General features: G+C 47.4%; 1 protein-coding gene across 4 annotated transcripts in view; it reads right to left on the bottom strand.

The window, feature by feature from the left end:
* Positions 1–18,514, bottom strand: part of TBC1D2 (TBC1 domain family member 2) — a 50,347-nt gene extending 31,833 nt beyond the window's left edge. For 3 of the 4 annotated variants that reach the window (XR_003523855.2, XM_027616718.2, XM_027616715.2), the window contains exons 1-3: positions 17,602–18,514; positions 13,214–13,355; positions 8,477–8,624 (exon numbers count right to left, since the gene is read on the bottom strand). Coding sequence is in view for 3 of the 4 variants with exons in the window: in XM_027616718.2 (XP_027472519.2) it covers positions 8,477–8,624; positions 13,214–13,355; positions 17,602–17,976 (665 nt within the window). In the remaining variant the exon portion in view is untranslated. The remainder of the gene's footprint in view (positions 1–8,476; positions 8,625–13,213; positions 13,356–17,601) is intronic. The other variant, XM_027616716.2, reaches the window with a different exon arrangement.
* Positions 18,515–19,345: the final 831 nt, after the last annotated feature.

Genomic DNA, 19,345 nt, shown 5'->3' with positions numbered 1-19,345 from the left:
ACAAAGAGATGGAAAAACATTCCATGCTCATGGATTGGAAGAATGAATATTGTTACAATGTCTATGCTACCCAGAGCAATTTACACATTCAATCAATCCCTATCAAAATACCATTGACATTTTTCCCAGAGCCAGAACAAATAATCCTAAAATTTGTATGGAACCAGAAAAAATCCTGAATAGCCAGAGGAATGTTGAAAAAGAAAACCAAAGCTGGTGGCATCACAATGCCGGACTTCAAGCTCTATTACAAAGCTGTCAGCATCAAGACAGTATGGTACTGGCACAAAAACAGACACATAGATCAATGCAACAGAATAGAGAACCAAGAAATGGACCCTTTATGGTCAACTAATCTTTGACAAAACAGGAAAGAACATCCAATGGAAAAAGGACAGTCTCTTCAATAAATGGTGCTGGGAAAATTGGACAGCCAAATGTAGAAGAATGAAACCAGAACCATTTTCTTACACCATACACAGAGATAAGCTCAAAATGGATGAAAGACCTAAATGTGAGACAGGAATCCATCAAAATCATAGAGGAGAACACAGGCAGCAACCTCTTTAACTTTGGCCGCAGCAACTTCTTGCTTGACACGTCTCCACGGTCAAGGGAAACAAAAGCAAAAACAAACTATTGGGATTCATCAAGATAAGAAGTTTCTGCACAGCAAAGGAAACAGTAACAAAACTAAAAGGCAATGTATGGAATGGAAGAAGATATTTGCAAATAATATATCAGATAAAGGAATAATATCCAAGATCTATAAAGAGCTTATCAAACTCAACACCCAAAAAACAAATAATCCAGTCCAGAAATGGGCAGACATGCAAATGGCCAACAGACACATGAAAAAATGCTCCACATCACTTGGCATCAGGGAAATACAAATCAAAACCACAATGAGATACCACCTCACACCAGTCAGAATGGCTAAAATTAACAAGACAGGGAACAACAAATGTTGGCGAGGATGTGGAGAAAGGGGAACCCTCTTACACTGTTGGTGGGGATGCAAGCTGGTACAGCCACTCTGGAAAACAGTATGGAGGTTCCTCAAACAGTTGAAAATAGAGCTACCATATGATCCAGCAATTGCACTACTGGGTATTTACCACGAAGATACAAATGTAGGGATCCGAAGGGGTACGTGCACCCCAATGTTTATAGCAGCAATGTCCACAATCGCCAAACTGTGGAAAGAGCCAAGATGTCCATCGACAGATGAATGGATAAAGATGTGGTATATATACACAATGGAATATTATGCAGCCGTCAAAAGGAATGAGATCTTGCCATTTGCAACGACGTGGATGGAACCGGAGGGTGTTATGCTGAGTGAAATAAGTCAATCAGAGAAAGACATGTATCATATGACCTCACTGATATGAGGAATTCTTAATCTCAGGAAACAAACTGAGTGTTGCTGGAGTGGTGGGGGGTGGGAGGGATGGGGTGGCTGGGTGATAGACATTGGGGAGGGTATGTGCTATGGTGAGCGCTGTGAATCGTGCAAGACTGTTGAATCACAGCTCTGTACTTCTGAAACAAATAATGCAACATATGTTAAGAAAAAAGAAAAAGAAGAAGATAGCAGGAGGGGAAGAATGAAGGGGAGTAAGTCGGAGGGGGAGACGAACCATGAGAGACGATGGACTCTGAAAAACAAACTGAGGGTTCTAGAGGGGAGGAGGGTGGGGGATGGGTTAGCCTGGTGATGGGTATTAAAGAGGGCAATTCTGCGTGGAGCACTGGGTGTTATGCACAAACAATGAATCATGGAACACTACATCAAAAACTAATGATATAATGTATGGTGATTAACATAATAATAAAAAATTAAAAAAAAAGAGAAGGGGAGGGGTGCCTGGGTGGCTCAGTCAGTTAAGTGTCTGCCTTCAGCTCAGGTCATGATCCCAGGATCCTGGGATTGAGCCCCGCATCAGACTCCCTGCTTCTCCCTCTCTCTGTCCCTCCCCCCAGCTTGTGTTCTCTCTCTCAAATAAATAAAATCTTTAAAAAAAATAAAAAAAGAGAAGGGGACGTGAAGGTCTATAGATCCGTGATGGGAGTCCTAGCTTTGCTGTATCACCCCTATGTGCAATGTATACTTCTAGCAGTATAGTGGGAAAGTTACCCTGAAAAACCCTTATTCACAAACACCTAGATGCTAGATAAATACCAAACATGTTTCAAAAGTATTGAGCTGAATTTCCAGGAAAGGAAGGGAAATTCTTGGGGACTAAACATGAAAAGGTGAACTTCAAGTGGGAAGGTGAATGTGTAGATTGGACTACTCCTCAGCAAATATTTACTCCTTTCCCACCACCTCCTTAGGAGCAAAGTACCTCCTCTCTGGGCGTGGGCATGGCCATGGGATTTGCTTTGTCCAAAGCGATGTTAGCAGATGTGATGTAAACATAGGCTTAAAATGTCCTTGCATACAGAGCTTGCCCTCTTTTTTTTTTTTTTTAAAGATTTTATTTATTTGACAGAGAGAGAGCGAGCTTGCAAGCACAAGCAGGGGGAGTGGCAGGCAGAGGGAGGGGGAGAAGCAGACTTCCTGCTGAATAGGGAGTCCAATGTGGGGCTCGATGCCAGGACCCTGGGATCATGACCTGAGCTGAAAGCAGATGCTTAACCAACTGAGCCAGGCGCCCCCAGAGCTTGCCCTCTTGAAGAACTTGCCCCAGGCAGCTGCTGGTCCATGGAAGATGAGGAATACGAGGAGCAGACCTAGATTTTACCAGTAATGTGAAGTGAACCTAGTCTACATCAGCTGAATCCAGATGTGTGAGAAATAAATGCTTATTACATGACACTAAATTTTGAAATGTGTGTCTGCAGCATTATTGCTGTGAAAGTTGACTTAGGCCATGAGTTTGTTCTGGGGTCAACTGTCTGTTTTTTTTTTAAATTGAGATATAACTAACACATAACATATTCAATTCAATATAACTAACACATAACACATTCAATTCAGGTGTACAACATATTTATTCAACATAGTGTGAAATGATCACCACACTACGTCCAGTTAACATCCATCACCACACACAGCTACAAGATTGATTGCTTGACTGATTGATTGATTTTGTGATCATAGATCAACTGTTAATACCAGAGACCTAGAATGCAAGAGAGGAAAGAAAGCAATTTTGGAACCATACAAACTGTGGAGTTGCAACTGAAATTCTCACATACAGCTGGGAGTCCTGTGAAGAGGTGAGTTAGGAAAAACACAGGCCTGCTGGCAAAATCAACACAAGGACATTCTAGGTGAAGGCTCCAGGTTCTTGTGGTATTTTTGTTTGGTTTTGGTATCAAGATAACACTGGCCTTCTAGAATGAATGGGGAAGTATTTCCTCATCTTCTTTTTTAGGGAGAAGATTTTGTGAAGAATTGGTATTAATTTTTAAAAAAATATTTGGTAGAATTCACCAGGGAAATTAGCTGGTCCTAGGTTTTTGTTTGTTTGTTTGTTTGGGTTTTTTTTTGGCGGGGGTAGGTTTTTTTTTTTATTAATTTAATCACTTTACATGTCACAGGTCTACTCAGATTTTCTCTTTCTTCTTGCGTCAGTTTTGGTAATTTTTGTCTTTCTAGGAATTTGTCCATGTCATCTACGTTATCTAATCTGTTAGCACAGAATTGTTCATAGTACTCCTTTATAAATCTTTTGTATTTCTGTAAGGCTGGTAGTAATATTCCAACTTTTGATCCTGACTTCAGTAATGTGAATCTCATGTCTTGGTCTGTCTGACTAGAGGGTTGTCAATTTTGTTGATCTTTTCAAAGAACCATCATTTGATCTGAAATTCGTTTTTAAAACAAAATCCAGTTTTTTGGCGTAGTTGGGTCCAGAATAAGAAATAAGATTGTACTTTAATGAAGAGTATAGCTGACTGATGGATGGAAAAACGGATCTCTTAAATAAAGAACATAGAAGAAATTAGAACTCAGCATTTCCAACACTTGACTTTGAAATTTGGTTTCTGGCTCCTTTTGCTCTGTTATTATTAAGATCCTACTGTATGGAGCCTTGGACTCCTTGGGCTAGTCACTTCCCCTTCCCAGTTCTTACTTCCCCCATCCACAGATAAAAGGGTAGTGGTCATATGAAAAAGAAAATGGTGGTCATGAAGAGCACTATTTACTGAGTACCACTTTATGCTGGGTCCTGTGCTGAGCCCTGTTACATGGATCTCACAAATCACAGGCACACAGTCGGAGAGGAACACATTCTTATACTAGAGGTGCTGGCTAGGTGGGGTGACCATCATTGCTGCCTCTGCTTCCTCTTGCCCAGGAAGTACAGCCTCCCTAATGCCAGGGGCTCACAAGCAGTTATCGCTGGGTAGGGGAGGGTATAGAAACACCAACTCCAGGGTAGCAAAGGGCCTCCTAAGCTCTAGCACACATCACCTCTGGGGACAGGGTGCTCACTCACTACTGACACAACCCAGCAGGCCACTACCAGCCAAACTATTATACTGGAAGAGGTATCTCCATTTCATAAATTTATTGACCTTGTATGGAGCAGTTCATAGGTCATTTTCTGGGTAGGATTAGCTCTAAGTCTGAAAGACCTGGTTAGTGTCAGGGGAGTGGTCATAAAGACTTGCTCTGGAAAGATAACCTTGGGCAAGCCATTTAACCTCCCTGAGCCTGGGTTTCCTGATCTGCAATGAGGATGAAGAACATGTCCACAACAGACAGTGACTGGGCCCTTCCATGGGTCAGGCACTAAGCTGACACTAGTCATTCAACTCATTCAATCCTCACAAGAGCCCAGTGAAGTGAGTCTTAGTATCACCTCCATTGTACACAGAAGAGAACGGAGATTCAGAAAGGATAAGTAGCCAAAGCCACAAAGCTAGTAAGTGGGGAGACTGAGCATCAGACCCAGATGTCTGACTCTATGCCCTAAGAGCTAAAATGTTATGACACTACCTTACAGGTTTGTCCAGACAACTTGGTGATGGTACAAAGAACCTAGCACAGTGCTCTAGAAGCACTCCTACTCCCTTCCCCAGAGTATGACCCACGCTCTAAGACCAGCCAGGGCCCAGGGTGCAGGAGACAAAAACAACCACCGATCTTACCACGGCTCTCAGCAGCCCAGGGCAAGTAGCCCACCTCTTGCACTTTTTCCTCACATTTTCTGTGGGTTGTTACAAATGTCAGGAGGGAAGTAACCAACTGATCCTCTGAAACTTCCTTCCTTTCTGTCTCTGCATGTTCTCTCCCCCACTTCTGTTTGTAGCCTTCATCAGGCACAAACCTGGCTTAAGCTTGGTGAGACCACACTGGATATATCCTGGCTGGATGGCTGGATTTCTCAGCCCCTTCACCCCCACAGCAGGCTCCCAATGCACCCAGTTCCCTCCAGCTCCCCCTGAAGGAAGATCCCCTGCAGGGCACCCTCCCTGTCCACTCACCCTGGGGGGCTCACCCATGCCTGACACCCCCAAGTCTCTCCCTCCAGCTCAGATTACTCTCCTGAGTTCCAGGCCCCTCCACCCAAATGCCTCATGGGCCAGCAGGGCTTAGAGGACACTCGTCTTTTCTCTAAAACCTGCTTCTCTCCTGGAAACAGCATCACCACCCTTCTAGCTACCTGAGGGAATTCAAACACTGAGGCCGGCAGGGAAATGCTGTGTCTGAGTCACACAGAGCCAGGGGTCTCTAATCCAAGTCCAGGGAATAATCTAAGCTGCTTCTTAAGAGGTCCCAGTCTATCTGAAGTCCACGCAGAAAATAAGCACCCCAACAGGATCAGTATTGGGTACCATTTAAATTCCCAACAGCTTCCTTTTCTTCAGTTAGATTAATGACAGTAGCACCAGACAATATTTATAAAGTGCTTACCATTGCCAAGCATAGTTCTAAAGCACTTTGCATGCATTGACCCATTAAATTCCCACACTAATGGTGTAGGGCAGGCACTACTGTACTTACATCTCTAACAATTTAAGTGAAGCACAGAGAAATCAAACAAGTTGCCACGGGCAGCACAGCCCCTGACCGGTGGAGCTCTGATACAAGTCCAGGCAGTCTGCCTCCAAAGCTCAGGACATACTGCTATCTTCTTATGAACTATTTAAAACAAATCTTACTAGTGGGAAATTGTATAAATAATGAAAAACAAATGAAAAAGTAGCTGAGATATGATCAATGTACAGTAAGTTACACACGTTAAAAGTGAATTTTAAAAAAGAAAAACAAAACTAGAGGCATCACAATTCCAGGTTTCAAGTTATATTACAAAGTGGTAGTAATTAAAACAGTGTGATAGTGGCAAAAAAATAGACACATAGATCAATGGAATAGAATAGAAAACCCAGAAATAAGCACACAGTTTTATGGTCAATTAACCTTCAACAAAAGAGGAATGAATATGCGATGGGAAAGACAGTTTCTTCAACAAATAGCATTGGGAAAACTGGACAGCTACATGCCAAAGAGTGAAACTGGATCACTGGATTAAAGATCTAAATGTGAGACTTTAAACCATAAAAATCCTTGAAGAGAGCACAGCAGTAATTTCTCTTACATTGGCTGTAGCAACGTTTTTCTAGATATGCCTCCCGAAGCAAGGGAAACAAGAGCAAAAATAAACTATTGGGACTACATCAAGATGAAAAGCTTCTGCACTGTGAAGGAAACAATCAACAAAACTAAAAGGCAACCGACTGAATGGGAGAAGATATTTGCAAATGACATATCCAGTAAAGGATTAGTATCCAAAATACATAAAGAACTGATACCACTCAACACCCCAAAACCAAATAATCCTCTTAAAAAATGACAGAAGACACGAACAGACATTTCTTCAAAGAAGACATCCAGATGGCCAATAGACACATGAAAAGATGCCCAACATCACTTATCAGCAGGGAAATGCAAACCAAAACTACAATGAGGTATCACCTCACACCTGTCAGAATGGCTAAAATTAACAACACAGGAAACAACAAGTGTCGGTAAGGATGTGGAGAAAATAGAACCCTCCTGCACCATTGGTGGGAATGTGATCTGGTGTACCCACTCTGGAAAACAGTAATGAGGTTCCTCAAAAAATTAAAAAATTATAGAACTACCCTACAATCTAGTAATCACACTACTGGGTATTTACCCAAAAAATACAAAAACTCTAATTCAAAGGGATACATGCACCTCTATGTTTATTGTAGCATTATTTACAACAGCCAAATTATCGAAGCAGACCAAGCGTCCATTGACAGATGAATGGATTAAGAAGATGTGGTATATATACACAATGGAATATTACTCAGCCATAAAAAGAATGAAAGCTCGCCATTTGCAACAACATGGATGGAGCGAGAGAATATAATGCTAAGCGAAATAAATCATCAAAGAAAGATACCATATGATCTCATTCATATGTGGAATTTAAGGAACAAAACAAATGAACAAAGGAAAAAAGAGAGAGAGAGAGGAGAGGCAAACCAAGAAAAAGACTCTTAACTCTAGAGAACAAACTGGTGGTTGCCAGAAGGGAGCTGGGTGGGGGAATGGGTGAAATAGGTGATGGAGATTTAAGAGTACACCTATCATGATGAAAATAAAATAAAACTTATGTAAAAAAAATTTTAAAAAGTGGGTTGCATACAGTCACTCTGGAAAAAAAAGTGAATAATTTGATGCGTTTCCCATATGAAGACACTTGTGATGCCATTATCATGTTACATTCAGTATGATCTCAGTTATGCATATATGTATATAGAAAATGCAGAGGAAAGAGATATACCAAATGCTAAGAATGCTCTCTGGGTGATAGGATCATGGGTAATTGAAAATCTGTACATTTCGAGATGTTTCTAATTTCCTACAAAGAACATGCACTACCTTGGGGTGCCTGGGTGGCTCAGTCGGTTAAGCATCCGCCCTTGGCTCAGGTCATGATCCTAGAGTCCCGGGATCAAGTCCCGCATCAGGCTCCCTGCTCAGCGGGGAGTCTGCTTCTCCCTCTGCCCCTCACCCCACTCTCTCTCGCTCTCTCACTCTCTCAAATAAGATCTTTAAAAAAAAGATTTTATTCATTTTTTTGACACAGAGAGACACAGCAAGAGCAGGAACGCAAGCTGGGGGGAGTGGGAAAGGGAGAAGCAGGCTTCCCGCTGAGCAGGGAGCCCAGTGCGGGGCTCAATCCAGGACCCTGGGATCATGACCCGAGCTGAAGGCAGACGCTTAACGACTGAGCCACCCAGGCGCCCCTCAAATAAATAAAATCTTAAAAAAAAATGAAAAAAAAAAAGAATATGCACTACTTTCAAAAGTCAGAACAACAAATGTAATATTTTAAAGTAATGATGTGATGAATTAAAAATGAAGCCCCTAACCTTCTCCCCAGGCCCACCTCCCTGCAGGGATCACAACAGATCATTGTAAGCTCCAAAGAAGGGGCTGTGTGCAGCTTGGCCAGCCCCTCAGTCCCACCGTACTTACTGTATTTCAGTTCCAAGATGCTTGAGGGAAATGTTCTGAAGGGCCAAGGGCATGGCAGGCACGGGCTGCAAGGCAGCCGCCACACCCACAAGCCCGGGGGGCGTTCGCACAGGGCACAGGAAGTCCTCCAGCTCTGCTTCCTCTTGCTCTGGGGAAGAAAAGGGCAGTCATCCACTTGGGTCACTGCACTTGGACACACTAGACAGAGGTGCTACAGGCTCAGCTCCCAGGTGGGAGTCGGGGGCTGCCCGAGGAAGCCTTCCTTGTAGGTTAAGAGCAGCCAAAGAGGCAGGCTTTTCATCAAATGTTCTCCCAGGAAAATGATGCATCTTGCTGAGAAAGTCTTCCTGAAAACTCCGTTAAAATATGCAGAACCGCAGATACTTCTACCTCTGAGGATCCATCCGAAAAGTTACCTGATATGCAGATAAAACTTTATGAGCCAAGAGGTTCATCCTGGCCCTGTCTGGCCTCAACCTGGAAATAACTCCCTCAAACTGGAAGTAAAGATCTGGGGAGAGGTTAAATAAATCACGATGTCCTCAGAAAACAGAATATTATTCAGCTGTTTAAAAGGACGCTAATGAAGAATGCTTAAGAACACAAGGAATAGGCATGATCCTCCATGATCCTGGAGGAAGGGCACTGGAGCAGGGCCTAGAGGGCAGGAAAAGATTTTGACCTGCCGAAGGAGTGAGGGAGGATCTTTCTGGGTGTGTAAGTACAGGCAGCAGCAAGGGGTTCCAGACCCAGAGCTGAGGATGCCGGGAGGGACCAGAGGAGACAAGGCTCGGAAGGACAAATGGGCAGGGGAGTGCTAAGAGGGGATCTCATCTGGCTGGACCCACAGGGCCCTCTGGGGGATTCAACTGAAGCCCCAAGGAATCTGGGCTACAGCTGTGGAGTTGGAAGACCTGAAGCCAAATCATGGTTCTGTTGGAAGGGTGCTATGAGCAGGCTGGAAATCACATTTTCTCTTCTGGCCTCAGGTTCCACATTTTTAAAATGGGAAGGATACTCCCCACCTTGTCTCTTGCAGAGGTCAAGGGTATGAACATATTTAGAAAACCATAAAGCCCCATTCTGTGGACTTGCATCTTTCCAAAAGTAGTCTTTAACCCAGACTTTGAGTTGATTCAAAATAATTAAGGTCTTCTGGTTTATCAATACTTTAACCATCTTTATTCTCCCTCATTCAGAGCAAAAACATGTACACTTTGTCTCAGATTTTAATGTTTTGGCAAGTACTTCCCGTAACTGCCAACATCTGTTTTAACTTCCACCTGTGGCCCTAAACCTCCTTTGAGGTCATACCAACTAAGCCTTGGCAATAAATGTCACCGCTGGTTGGATTCACCAGGGAGGAAACAGTGGCTCAGAAGGCTTCTGGTGGCCAGGGTCACACAGCCGGCAGCCGAGCCGTGCACTCACAGTTCCTTGCTTTGCCACTAAAACTACGTGGCTTGTCAGAGCAGGCTTTGTGACAGGCAGATGGTTCCAAGAAGGGAGGGGCTGCCCCGGAAGGCACTAGCCCCCAGTGCACGGAGGTCTTCAAGGGACAGCTACAGTGGTGACGCCACAGTGAAGGTCAGCACTTCCTGCAGGAAACACAACTGATGACCCAAGGCTCTGGTCTGGGTCATACCCTCAGTGAGGAGAAATACACTCAGTGAGCAGACCACACACGGAATTTTCGGCAACGTTTATTTGTAATCCCCCCTTTGCCTGAGCTGCAGGCACTGCTCTATCACCAGTAGGAAGTCACTGCCCCGTGAAAGGGGCCTGGGCCAGCAGGTCACTTCCCGGCCGGGCCCTGGACATGGCAGGTGCTTCCTCAGCACGAGGAGAGGGTTGTGAGCCTGCAGACTAGGGTTCAAATTTCAGTGCTGACATTTTCTTGCTCTGTGACTTTGAACAGCTCCCTTGGCCTCTGGGGGCCTCATTTGCCTCTTCTGTAAGATGGGAACAACACTACCTTATAACATTGATGTGAGGATTAGATAACGTGATGCGTGTAAAGTGTTAGAACACTGTAAGTGGTATGCATATTTTTATGATAATATATAATTACAAGAGTGCTATTTAATGTAAATTGGGTCCTACTTGGGCAACATATATAAATTATAAATTGGTTTGCCCTTGATCTTTCTCAGCTCTTGTGGAGACCAATGTTTTGGTAAAGCAGAAAATAAAGGTATAAACGTTTAAAAGCTGTAGAGAAGAGAACATGCCTTGCAGATTGCTCAACAGCAGCGATAGGACACTTTTTAGAAGATGAAATGTCTGTGACTCAAAGTCAGATGTGAGTCAGTTGGTTTTCACTGCTCTAGGAGCAGGCTTTGCTTCCTCCCAGGAAGGGTGGAGACTGGAGGTGGGGCAACCTGCTCCAGACAGCTAATCCAGGGCCTCCCAGCTTGCTCACAAGTCCAGAAACATCTTTCTGGTGGGCTGGGGAAGGTTTTGCAGGGACCTGGTCGGGGAGGGTGAAGGCTTGCTGTGGGAAGAGAAGCGTTTCAGGAGAAGCCCACATCCCAGCTTCCTGCATCTCCCACCCGTGTCCTCCTTGAACAACGGCCTCCCCACCATGTCCCCAGCAGGGGCTGGCCCAGAAGAGGCCCACTAGGTGTGCTAAACCAAAGCCACAGAATTCAAGAGCGTGGACAGGGTTCAGCACAGTAGAAGAGCCTGTGGGATCCCAATGCCACTGCAGTTCCAATTTCAGTTCCAGACATACAAGAATTCGGTTATCAGGAGAGTGTCTCGTTGCTTCTAATTTGAGGCTGATCTCCAGCAATTATGCTGACTCAGGCTACAGTTCTGAACTCAGCCAGGGCTGTCTGGCTCTCTGGCAGATGGGGACTGGAGGGTGGAATGGAAGTACAGAAGCACAAACAAACCCTTCCCCAAAGAAAGCCCTTACAACCATGAAACACCCAGAAGGTTCTTGGAGAAAATGACTGATAATTATTATTAACACTAACACTAAACAACAGCCGTTATTTTAAGAGTAGTACTGTACGTGTACACACGTAATAACCACCTTATTAGGACAGCTACTATGCACTGAGCAATTACTATGTGCCTGGCATTAGGCTAAGGGTTTTACGTTCCCTTCATCATTTAATAATAAAATCCAATGCATTCGCTCAAAAATATCCAATGTACCAGGCAGGGCAGCCGGTACCAGGGACATAAGTGACAAAGACATGGCCCCCATCCCTGAGGGCAGAGACTGAGAAGGATGCTAAATGAGAACACAACGTGACAGGCCTTGTTAGAACCATGTGAACGAAGCGTTGAGGCCTCACACAGAGTCCAGCTGGCAGAGTGCTGGGGGGCTTCCAAGGGGAGGCCGGCAAGAGCAGGAGGCAACACTGGAGCGTGGCTATAAAGAACAAGCAGGAATTTGCCAGGCAGACACACTTCTGGTGCTGCCGAAGCTCACAGCACGAGGCAGGCACTGCGGGGAGCAGGCAGAGGTGGGGCAAGAGAGGACGAGCCCTGAGCACTGTGCTGAAAGGCTGGGCCTGGGATGTGGTGGGGGGCCTTGCCAGGGGACAGGGCTCCAGCACTCATTTCAGAAAGCCCACTCAGGCCGCAGCGGGGAGGATGGGTCCGAGCTGGCAGGCCACCGCGACATGGGACACGGGCCAGGGCTGAGGAGGCTGCTGGGGCTTTCTGGCTAGGAGCCGGGGCCTGACCCGGGGCACTGGCAGCGAGCAGGGGCTGGAGGGCAGGCACAGCCAGCACAGTGACAGACCGGCTTGGCTCACCACCGAGACTGCCGAAGGGGCAAGGGGTGAGGGCGGCGCCCTGTTCGGCAGCAACCTGGTAAGTGAAGGGCCATTTCACGAGGGGAAGGAAACTGGGGGAGCAGAGGGTCAAGGGCAGATGAGCTTGGTCTGGCACAGGTAGAACACCCAGGTACAGAGGTCTAGAGGCGCCTGGCCACCAGTCGTGCCCTGGCCTCTTCGGCCTCCCTGTTACCACGCCGCAGCGAGGAACGGAACTGCGACAAGGTTCCAAGCTCTTACGGGGGCAGCGGGGGTGCTCTGTCCCGATTCTCAACCTGCCAAGCACACTGCCAGCCGCGCCCCAGCGTGGGGTGGGAGGGTGTTATCTCCAGGACTCCTCCACGCTGAGGGTGTCCTAGGACTTGGGACCGAGAAACTTCCTTTGCGGCCCACGTAGGGGTGAAGGATTCTGCTTACGGGACCACTACGGATAAAACCACTGCGCTACCCAACTCGCGGCAAAAAAGCCTATGTGTCAGAACAGCAACAATAGCTGCATTTTTCACTAACCTTCCTCACAGCAACCCTGTGCGAGTTTCATTTCTCCAGAACTTCCCATAACCGTCATGGAACTAGCAGCTGCCGTTTCCTGAGCTCGGACAACGTGCAGGCCTTGTTTCAACCACTCCAGGTGCATGGATTCACTGAGTTCTCATAATAACCCCAAGAAGTGGGTATGACTCATGAAGCTCATTTTACATGGAAGGAAACTGAAGCTCAGAAAGACTAAGCACACAGGATTAGGATTTGAACCCAGACGTCCTTGCCTCAGAGCCCCTATTCCTGCCCTTGAGGCTACACTGTGCCCTAACTGATCCTGACTCACCCCCCTGGTTCTTTGCTTCTTTAGCAGAGGCTCCTCCCACTCACTCCCAACAGGAGGGGGAAGGCTTGGTCATCACGAGCCCTGGGGGTGCGGGCAGGAGGCAAACCCACTGGGTACCTAGCTCGAGGCGCAGGGTAGGCCCGTTGGCAGCCAGGGCGGCGTCGGGGACGGCGGGAGGTGCAGGTGGGCTGCTGTGGAACTCCCAGCGCTTCATCTGCAGCTGCTGCAGCCAGTACACCATCACTTGCTTGGTGGAGGCCTGAGAAGCACAAGGGTTAATTGGTATGGCCCTGTGCCCTCACGTGGCACTGGGTCTGTGACGAGGGAAGGTCACAGGAGGCTTGGTAATTCTCTCCCTCCCAGAAAAAAAACTGTCACAGCCGATGGGCACCCACCTCTGAAACATCACCCGCTCTTGGCCACAGAAGAGAATCAGGATCCTGTCCCAAACCCTGAGGTTCCTTAGCCTTTCTGGGCTCAGTTTCCTCATCTGTGCTATGATGGCAAGAGCACTCCTGTCATGGGGCAGTTAGGAGGACGCAATGAGGTAAGGAAGGTGAAGCGCCCAGCACAGTAGCTGACACACTGCAGGTGCTCAAAATGGGCTCACTGGACAAGGGCATTTGGGGGCGGTAAGAGACAGGGAGAGAGCTTTGAAAGTCTGGCCTGGTGGGGTGGGGGGGAGCCTGGCGCCATTACCATCTCCCTGTGTGACATCGTAATGTCTTAACTGACTGTGATATTGTGATTTATAAGAAACATATATCTGGTCATTCAAATGACCAAAACTATATTTTTCATATGTATTTGATCTTTGTCCATGCTTTCTGGCTCACAGCTCCTAAATCCCTTAGAATTTCCTGGGATAAGGGCGATAAAGGTGACTTTTCTTGTTTTAACACGGTAACTCTTGGAAAGCCCTTAGGTAACCTAATGATGGGGGGGCTGGTTGCCAGGAGAATCAATCATATGATTAGGCTTGGACTTTCAGTCCCATCCGTCTCCCTCCCAGGAGGGGAAAGGGGCTGGAGGTTGAATGGAAGAATGGTCAATGACTTAGTCAACACGACTATGTAATGAAGCCTCCCTAAAAACCCAAAGGACTGGGTTTGGAGAGCTTCTGGGCTGGTGAACATGGAAATGTGGGGAGACTGGTGTACCTGGAGCGGGCGTGGACACTCCTGCCCTTCCCCAGACCTTGCCCTGTGCATCTCTTCATCCACCTGTTGACTGGTATCCTTTCTCACATCCTTTAATAAACTGGTGAATATAAGTGTTTCCCTGAGTTCTGGGAGCCACTCTAGCAGACTAATGGAACTTGAGGAGGAGGTCATTGGAAACTCCAATCTGTAGCTGGTTGTCAGACACACAAGTAACAGTCTGGAGCTTGCCACTGGCATCTGAAGCGAGGTGTGGGGGAAGTCTTATAGGACTAAGCCCTTAACCTGTGGAATCTGATGCTGTCTCTGGGTAGACAGTGTTAGAATTGAGTTGGGGGTGCGTGACTGGCTCAGTTGGTAGAGCACACAACTCTTGATCTCAGAGTTGTGAGTTTGAGCCCTACATTGAGCATGGAGCCTACCTAGAGAGAGAGACAGAGAACTGCTTGGTGTTGTTGGCGGGCAGGGGTAGGGGGACCCTCCATGTCCCACGTTGGAATTGGGTCCAGGAATCTTAAAAGACTTTTTACGAAATGGAGAGAATCCCTCCTCTGTTTTGCGGACGCACCAAAATCATGGATATGACTGGGGACTGGAAAGCCATATGCACACAGTAATAACACAGAGGCACCCTTCAGGTACCCCAAACAAGGCAATGGTTGATGATGGTCATTAGTCTCCCTGGATGATCCAAATACCTACTTTCCCATCTATTCTGTTGCTGGATCCTCCAGGAGGGACCAGCCCTTCTACAGATGGAGAACTAAGGCTCTGAAGTTGCTCAGGCAGGTGGTGGTGGAGCTGGTCCCAGAACCTGGATCTCCCCCTTTAGACCACAGCTTTGTGGTCATTTACGGCCTGGAGGCTGTGGCTTACCTAGAGAAGGCCTGGGATCAGGTGGGCCAGGGAACCTAGGAAGCTGGCTGGGAGTGGATGGTGAGCCTCACAGAGCTGCCAACAAGGCCATGTGAGAACAGCAGCAGGCGGCAGGCTATGCGGCTACCAGGGCAGGTTCCCCCTTCTGAGTGGTCCACAGGTAAGGTGTGCAAGAGGCCAGGGGGTTCCATGAAAGAGGCCCTAGGCCTGTCAGAGAGGTACCACGTAAGATGAAATAAAATGATGCCCACCAGTCTTCTCATTCTATACACTCTCACTGAGAGACCCTCAGCCCCTCCCAGGCCTTCACCGACACCTTGCGCTGACAAGCTCCAGCCCATACCCCGATGCCCCATTTTATTAATTCACTGGACAAGTGTATATTAAGCACCTACTATACGTGTCACGGTCCCATCCTCTTGGAACTTAAGAGTCTACTGAATGGGTGTCCTACGGCCTCCCCGCCCTGGGCTCCCTCAGTCGTGACTGGCCCAGCTGGACAGTCAGCCACCCCGACTCCTCCTTTGTATTCCTCTTCCCTCACATCCCTAGTCACCCCCATTTTATTTCCCTCCCCCCGTCACAGCTCTAGCTCACTCACCATTCTCTCCCGGTCACCTCCTGATGGACTCCCTGACCAGCAGCCTTGCCTTCTAAGTTTTTCTCTACCCAACAGCCACATTGAGCCTTCTAAACATTCTAATCTCACAGAGCTTCCTTGCTTAAAGCTCTCTGACAATTTCCCACAGCCCACAGGACAAAGTCCAAGCTCCCAGGCCTAATTCACAGACGCCCTATGCTTCGGCCCCTGCTCTCCCACTCCATCTTTTGGGCCCCTCCGTACCCCAGGCTCCTGTGACTGGCCAGGACACTCTGGGCTGTATCATGTTTCCTGTCTTTGCCCATGGGGCTCTTGTGGCCAGGAATACCCTTCTCCTTCTTGTCTGCTCGTAGAAAACCAAATCCCTTTTTCAGGCCTCAGATGTCATCTCCTCCTCTGTGCTTCCCTCCTGGGTGGACCCTTCTGCTCAGTAGAACCACACTTTGCTGGTACAGACTTAGCATCTCTACAGAACATTTCACTGTGTGTGCCAGTTTCCCTCAGTTCCCTTATCAGACTGTAAGCTGTTTGAGAACCTGGGGGCAGATATGATTTGGCTCCATGCCCCAGTGCTTAGCACAGAGCCAGACACAAACACAGATCAAGGGAACAGTAAAAGACATGTGTTGGAGATCCAGTAGACAGCACTCAGCCGGTGTGGGAGGGGACACATGACCCATAACCTACATGACCTCTGAAATGCCTGCCTTCCCTGGCCTGGAATTCCAGGTTTGCCTTATTTTATCTGATTTTCCCAGCCTGGTCACCAGCCAAGCCCAGCCATTAAAGGGGAACTGAAACTATGGGCTACATCCAGAGGCTCAATAGATGACCAGTTGGCTGGGAGTGGGGGTGAAGGGGCAGAAGATGGGGTGGGGCCGGGAGTCTTCTCTGATGGGTGTGAATCCCAGAACTCTTAGCCCAGATTTGTCTTTCCACTCAAGTTCTGGGGCACCTCCTCTTGACATGAACATTATGACCTTGGTTCTATCACCATGTGGGTTCATTAAATAGGAATTTATTGAGCACCCACTAGGTGCTAGGCTGTATCTAGATGCTGGGATTAATTCAACAATTTGTAGGTGCCAGATGCTTACACACCTTGTTTTAAATCTCACAAACTACCTAGATTCTGAGAGGTTAAGTAATTTGCCCAGGGTGACACAGCTAGTAAGCAGCTGATGCAGAATTTGAATCCAAGCCTGTCTGAGTTCAAAGCACATGGCCTTTCCACTGTTTCAGGCTTTCTAAGTTAAAGGTGATAATAAAACAAAACGTACTGATGGTAAAACACGTTAAGACATGCCTCTATGAACATTCTAGGCTGATCTGAAAAACCAAAGTATTTTATCTCCCAATCCCCACCAATGTTTGCTCAGCATTCATTCCTCTTGGCCAAAATGTCAAGAAAAGTGATTCAGAATCCCGGCTACGAGAGGATTGCACAGTTCATATTTTGACTATATTTCAGCCCCAAGTAAGAAAGTTAAGGTAACTGCATTGTTAAGGCACACCAAAAAGTAAGTTTTGATACAGTACTGAGAGGTAGAAAGACTCAGGGATTTCAAGTGTGGGCTACACCACTCTGGAGACGCATGACCTCTGGCTGGTCACTTCATCTCACCAAGACTCAGTTTCTTGATTCTAATATGGGTACATCATCCCAGCTTTTGTCGTGGAAGCCCAATGAGGAAATGGGTGTTGACTGCGTTTTGGAATGCACTAAATCCTGGCCACCCAGGGTTCATTGGGGGAGATCCGGGTCTGTGATCCTTGTTCCAGTAAATTTACCGTGACCACCCACACGTGCCCAGCCGTGCCCTGGGAACTCACCCTGGCTGACAAGTTAAAAAAACTGCCCCATTTACCTTCAGAGTAATAATCCGGCTGGGAGTCTTGATTTCAAAAGTCCCCTCCTCGGCGTCCGCCTTGCAGTCAAAGACCGCACTGGAGAGGTCGATGCTGTCCAAGGGATTGGCATCCTGCGCGGTCCGCGAATAATACAGGTGACATTTCTTCTCGTCGTAGAAGAACCAGCGGGATTTCCAGCCCCGAATGGGCCCTTTGCCGCCAAATTTACTTAGATAGCCACAGAGTTTCTTGGGGGCCGCGTCCAAGGAACGGGCGCAGCCCTCCGACTCCTCCGGAGGCAATACCTCGGGGGCACCGGCCGAGCCGGCAGGCTCTTCGAACCTGGGGACGGAGGAGCTAGACTCTGCGGGGTTCTCGTGGGCGCCCTCCATCGCCGCTAGAGACCGCCGACGTACTGGAAGTCAGCAGCCAGCTCCAGCCCAATCTCGGAGACTCAAGGGGTGCTTCCCAAGAGGAAGAAATATGGGCGGGGGCGGGGCCAGTAGCGACCCGCCCCCTGGAAACGGCTAGAAGGCGGACCGCTGCGGTTAAGTGCGCCTTTGACTGAAAGCCCAGGTGGGGCGGCTGGCCACGCCCCTCCAGAGCTCACGGCAGCCAGGCCACGCCTTCGACACGCCCTCTGCCAGCACCGCCCATCCCGCCTGCTTCCGGCTTTTACTCCACGCCTGTCAGCCGTCGTTAGTGAGGGCAGCTGCGGCGCATGAGCGGGCCCTCAGGTTGAAGGCGTGGTGTCATTGAGCTAGGTTAACTGGCGGCAGAGAAGCGGGAAGAGACGCTTGTCTCTAACTAAGCTGGCTTGGTAACTCACGTCATAACGTAGAAGGACGATATTTCTTGCATCCGCCTTTTCCCCCAGGTGCGGTGAGGGTTACCCTCGGACGGCGCATCCCGCGGCCATTGGCTGACAGGGACGCCGGCTCGATGACGCCACTTCCGGCGCAGCTCTGGGCGCTCGCGAGTCTGGGGCCCTTCCCGCAGGCTTTTATCCGGCGTTCGTTTAGCAACCGGGTGACTCTTCGCTGACCGTGGCGGACTACCGTGCCTCTGCCCCAGCTCCTATTCGCCTCCCTCCGCGAGCCGCCCAGGCCCGGCTGCTGCTAAGTGATGATGCCAAAAAACTAAATAAAATACTTGCAAACCAGTTCTAGTGTTTTACAATTATATAGTACACCTAGAAGGAGTTAGAGATGTAGGGGTATTTTAATAACTAGAAAAAAATTACATCTGTAGTGCAAAAACAAGCATTTTAATATTTTCTAAAAAGGTACGTGATCAAATTCAACATCTATTTCTGAAGTTTAAAAATGTCTATTATGGAAATATAGTTGGCACACAATGTTTCACAGTTTCTTAATAAAACAAATAGCACATCCTGTTCTAGATTTTTCTAGCTAAATAATATTAGATATTTGAAAGGATAATTATAATTTCAAATATATGACCTACGACTGAAAAACTCAAGAGTTTTCCCACTAATATTCCAGGATCTAATCCAGGATTCCACATTTGGTCATCATGTTCCCTTAGTCTCCTCTGAACTATGACATATTTCAGCTTTTCCTTGTTTTTTTTTTTTTTTTTTAAATGACCCTGACATTTTTGAAGGGTACTGCTCAGCTATTTTGTAGAATATTGTGAATTTGGGGTTGTCTGGTGTTTTCTCATGATAGACTGGGGTGATAGGTTTTGGGGGAGACTACCACAGAGGGGAAGTGCCCCTCTCATAATACCCAGCTATGC

Source organism: Zalophus californianus, chromosome 13, assembly GCF_009762305.2.
Source record: "Zalophus californianus isolate mZalCal1 chromosome 13, mZalCal1.pri.v2, whole genome shotgun sequence".
NCBI classification, from domain to species: domain Eukaryota; kingdom Metazoa; phylum Chordata; class Mammalia; order Carnivora; family Otariidae; genus Zalophus; species Zalophus californianus.
Note: the sequence above shows the minus strand (reverse complement) of the source record. Positions and strands in the feature narration are given on the sequence as shown.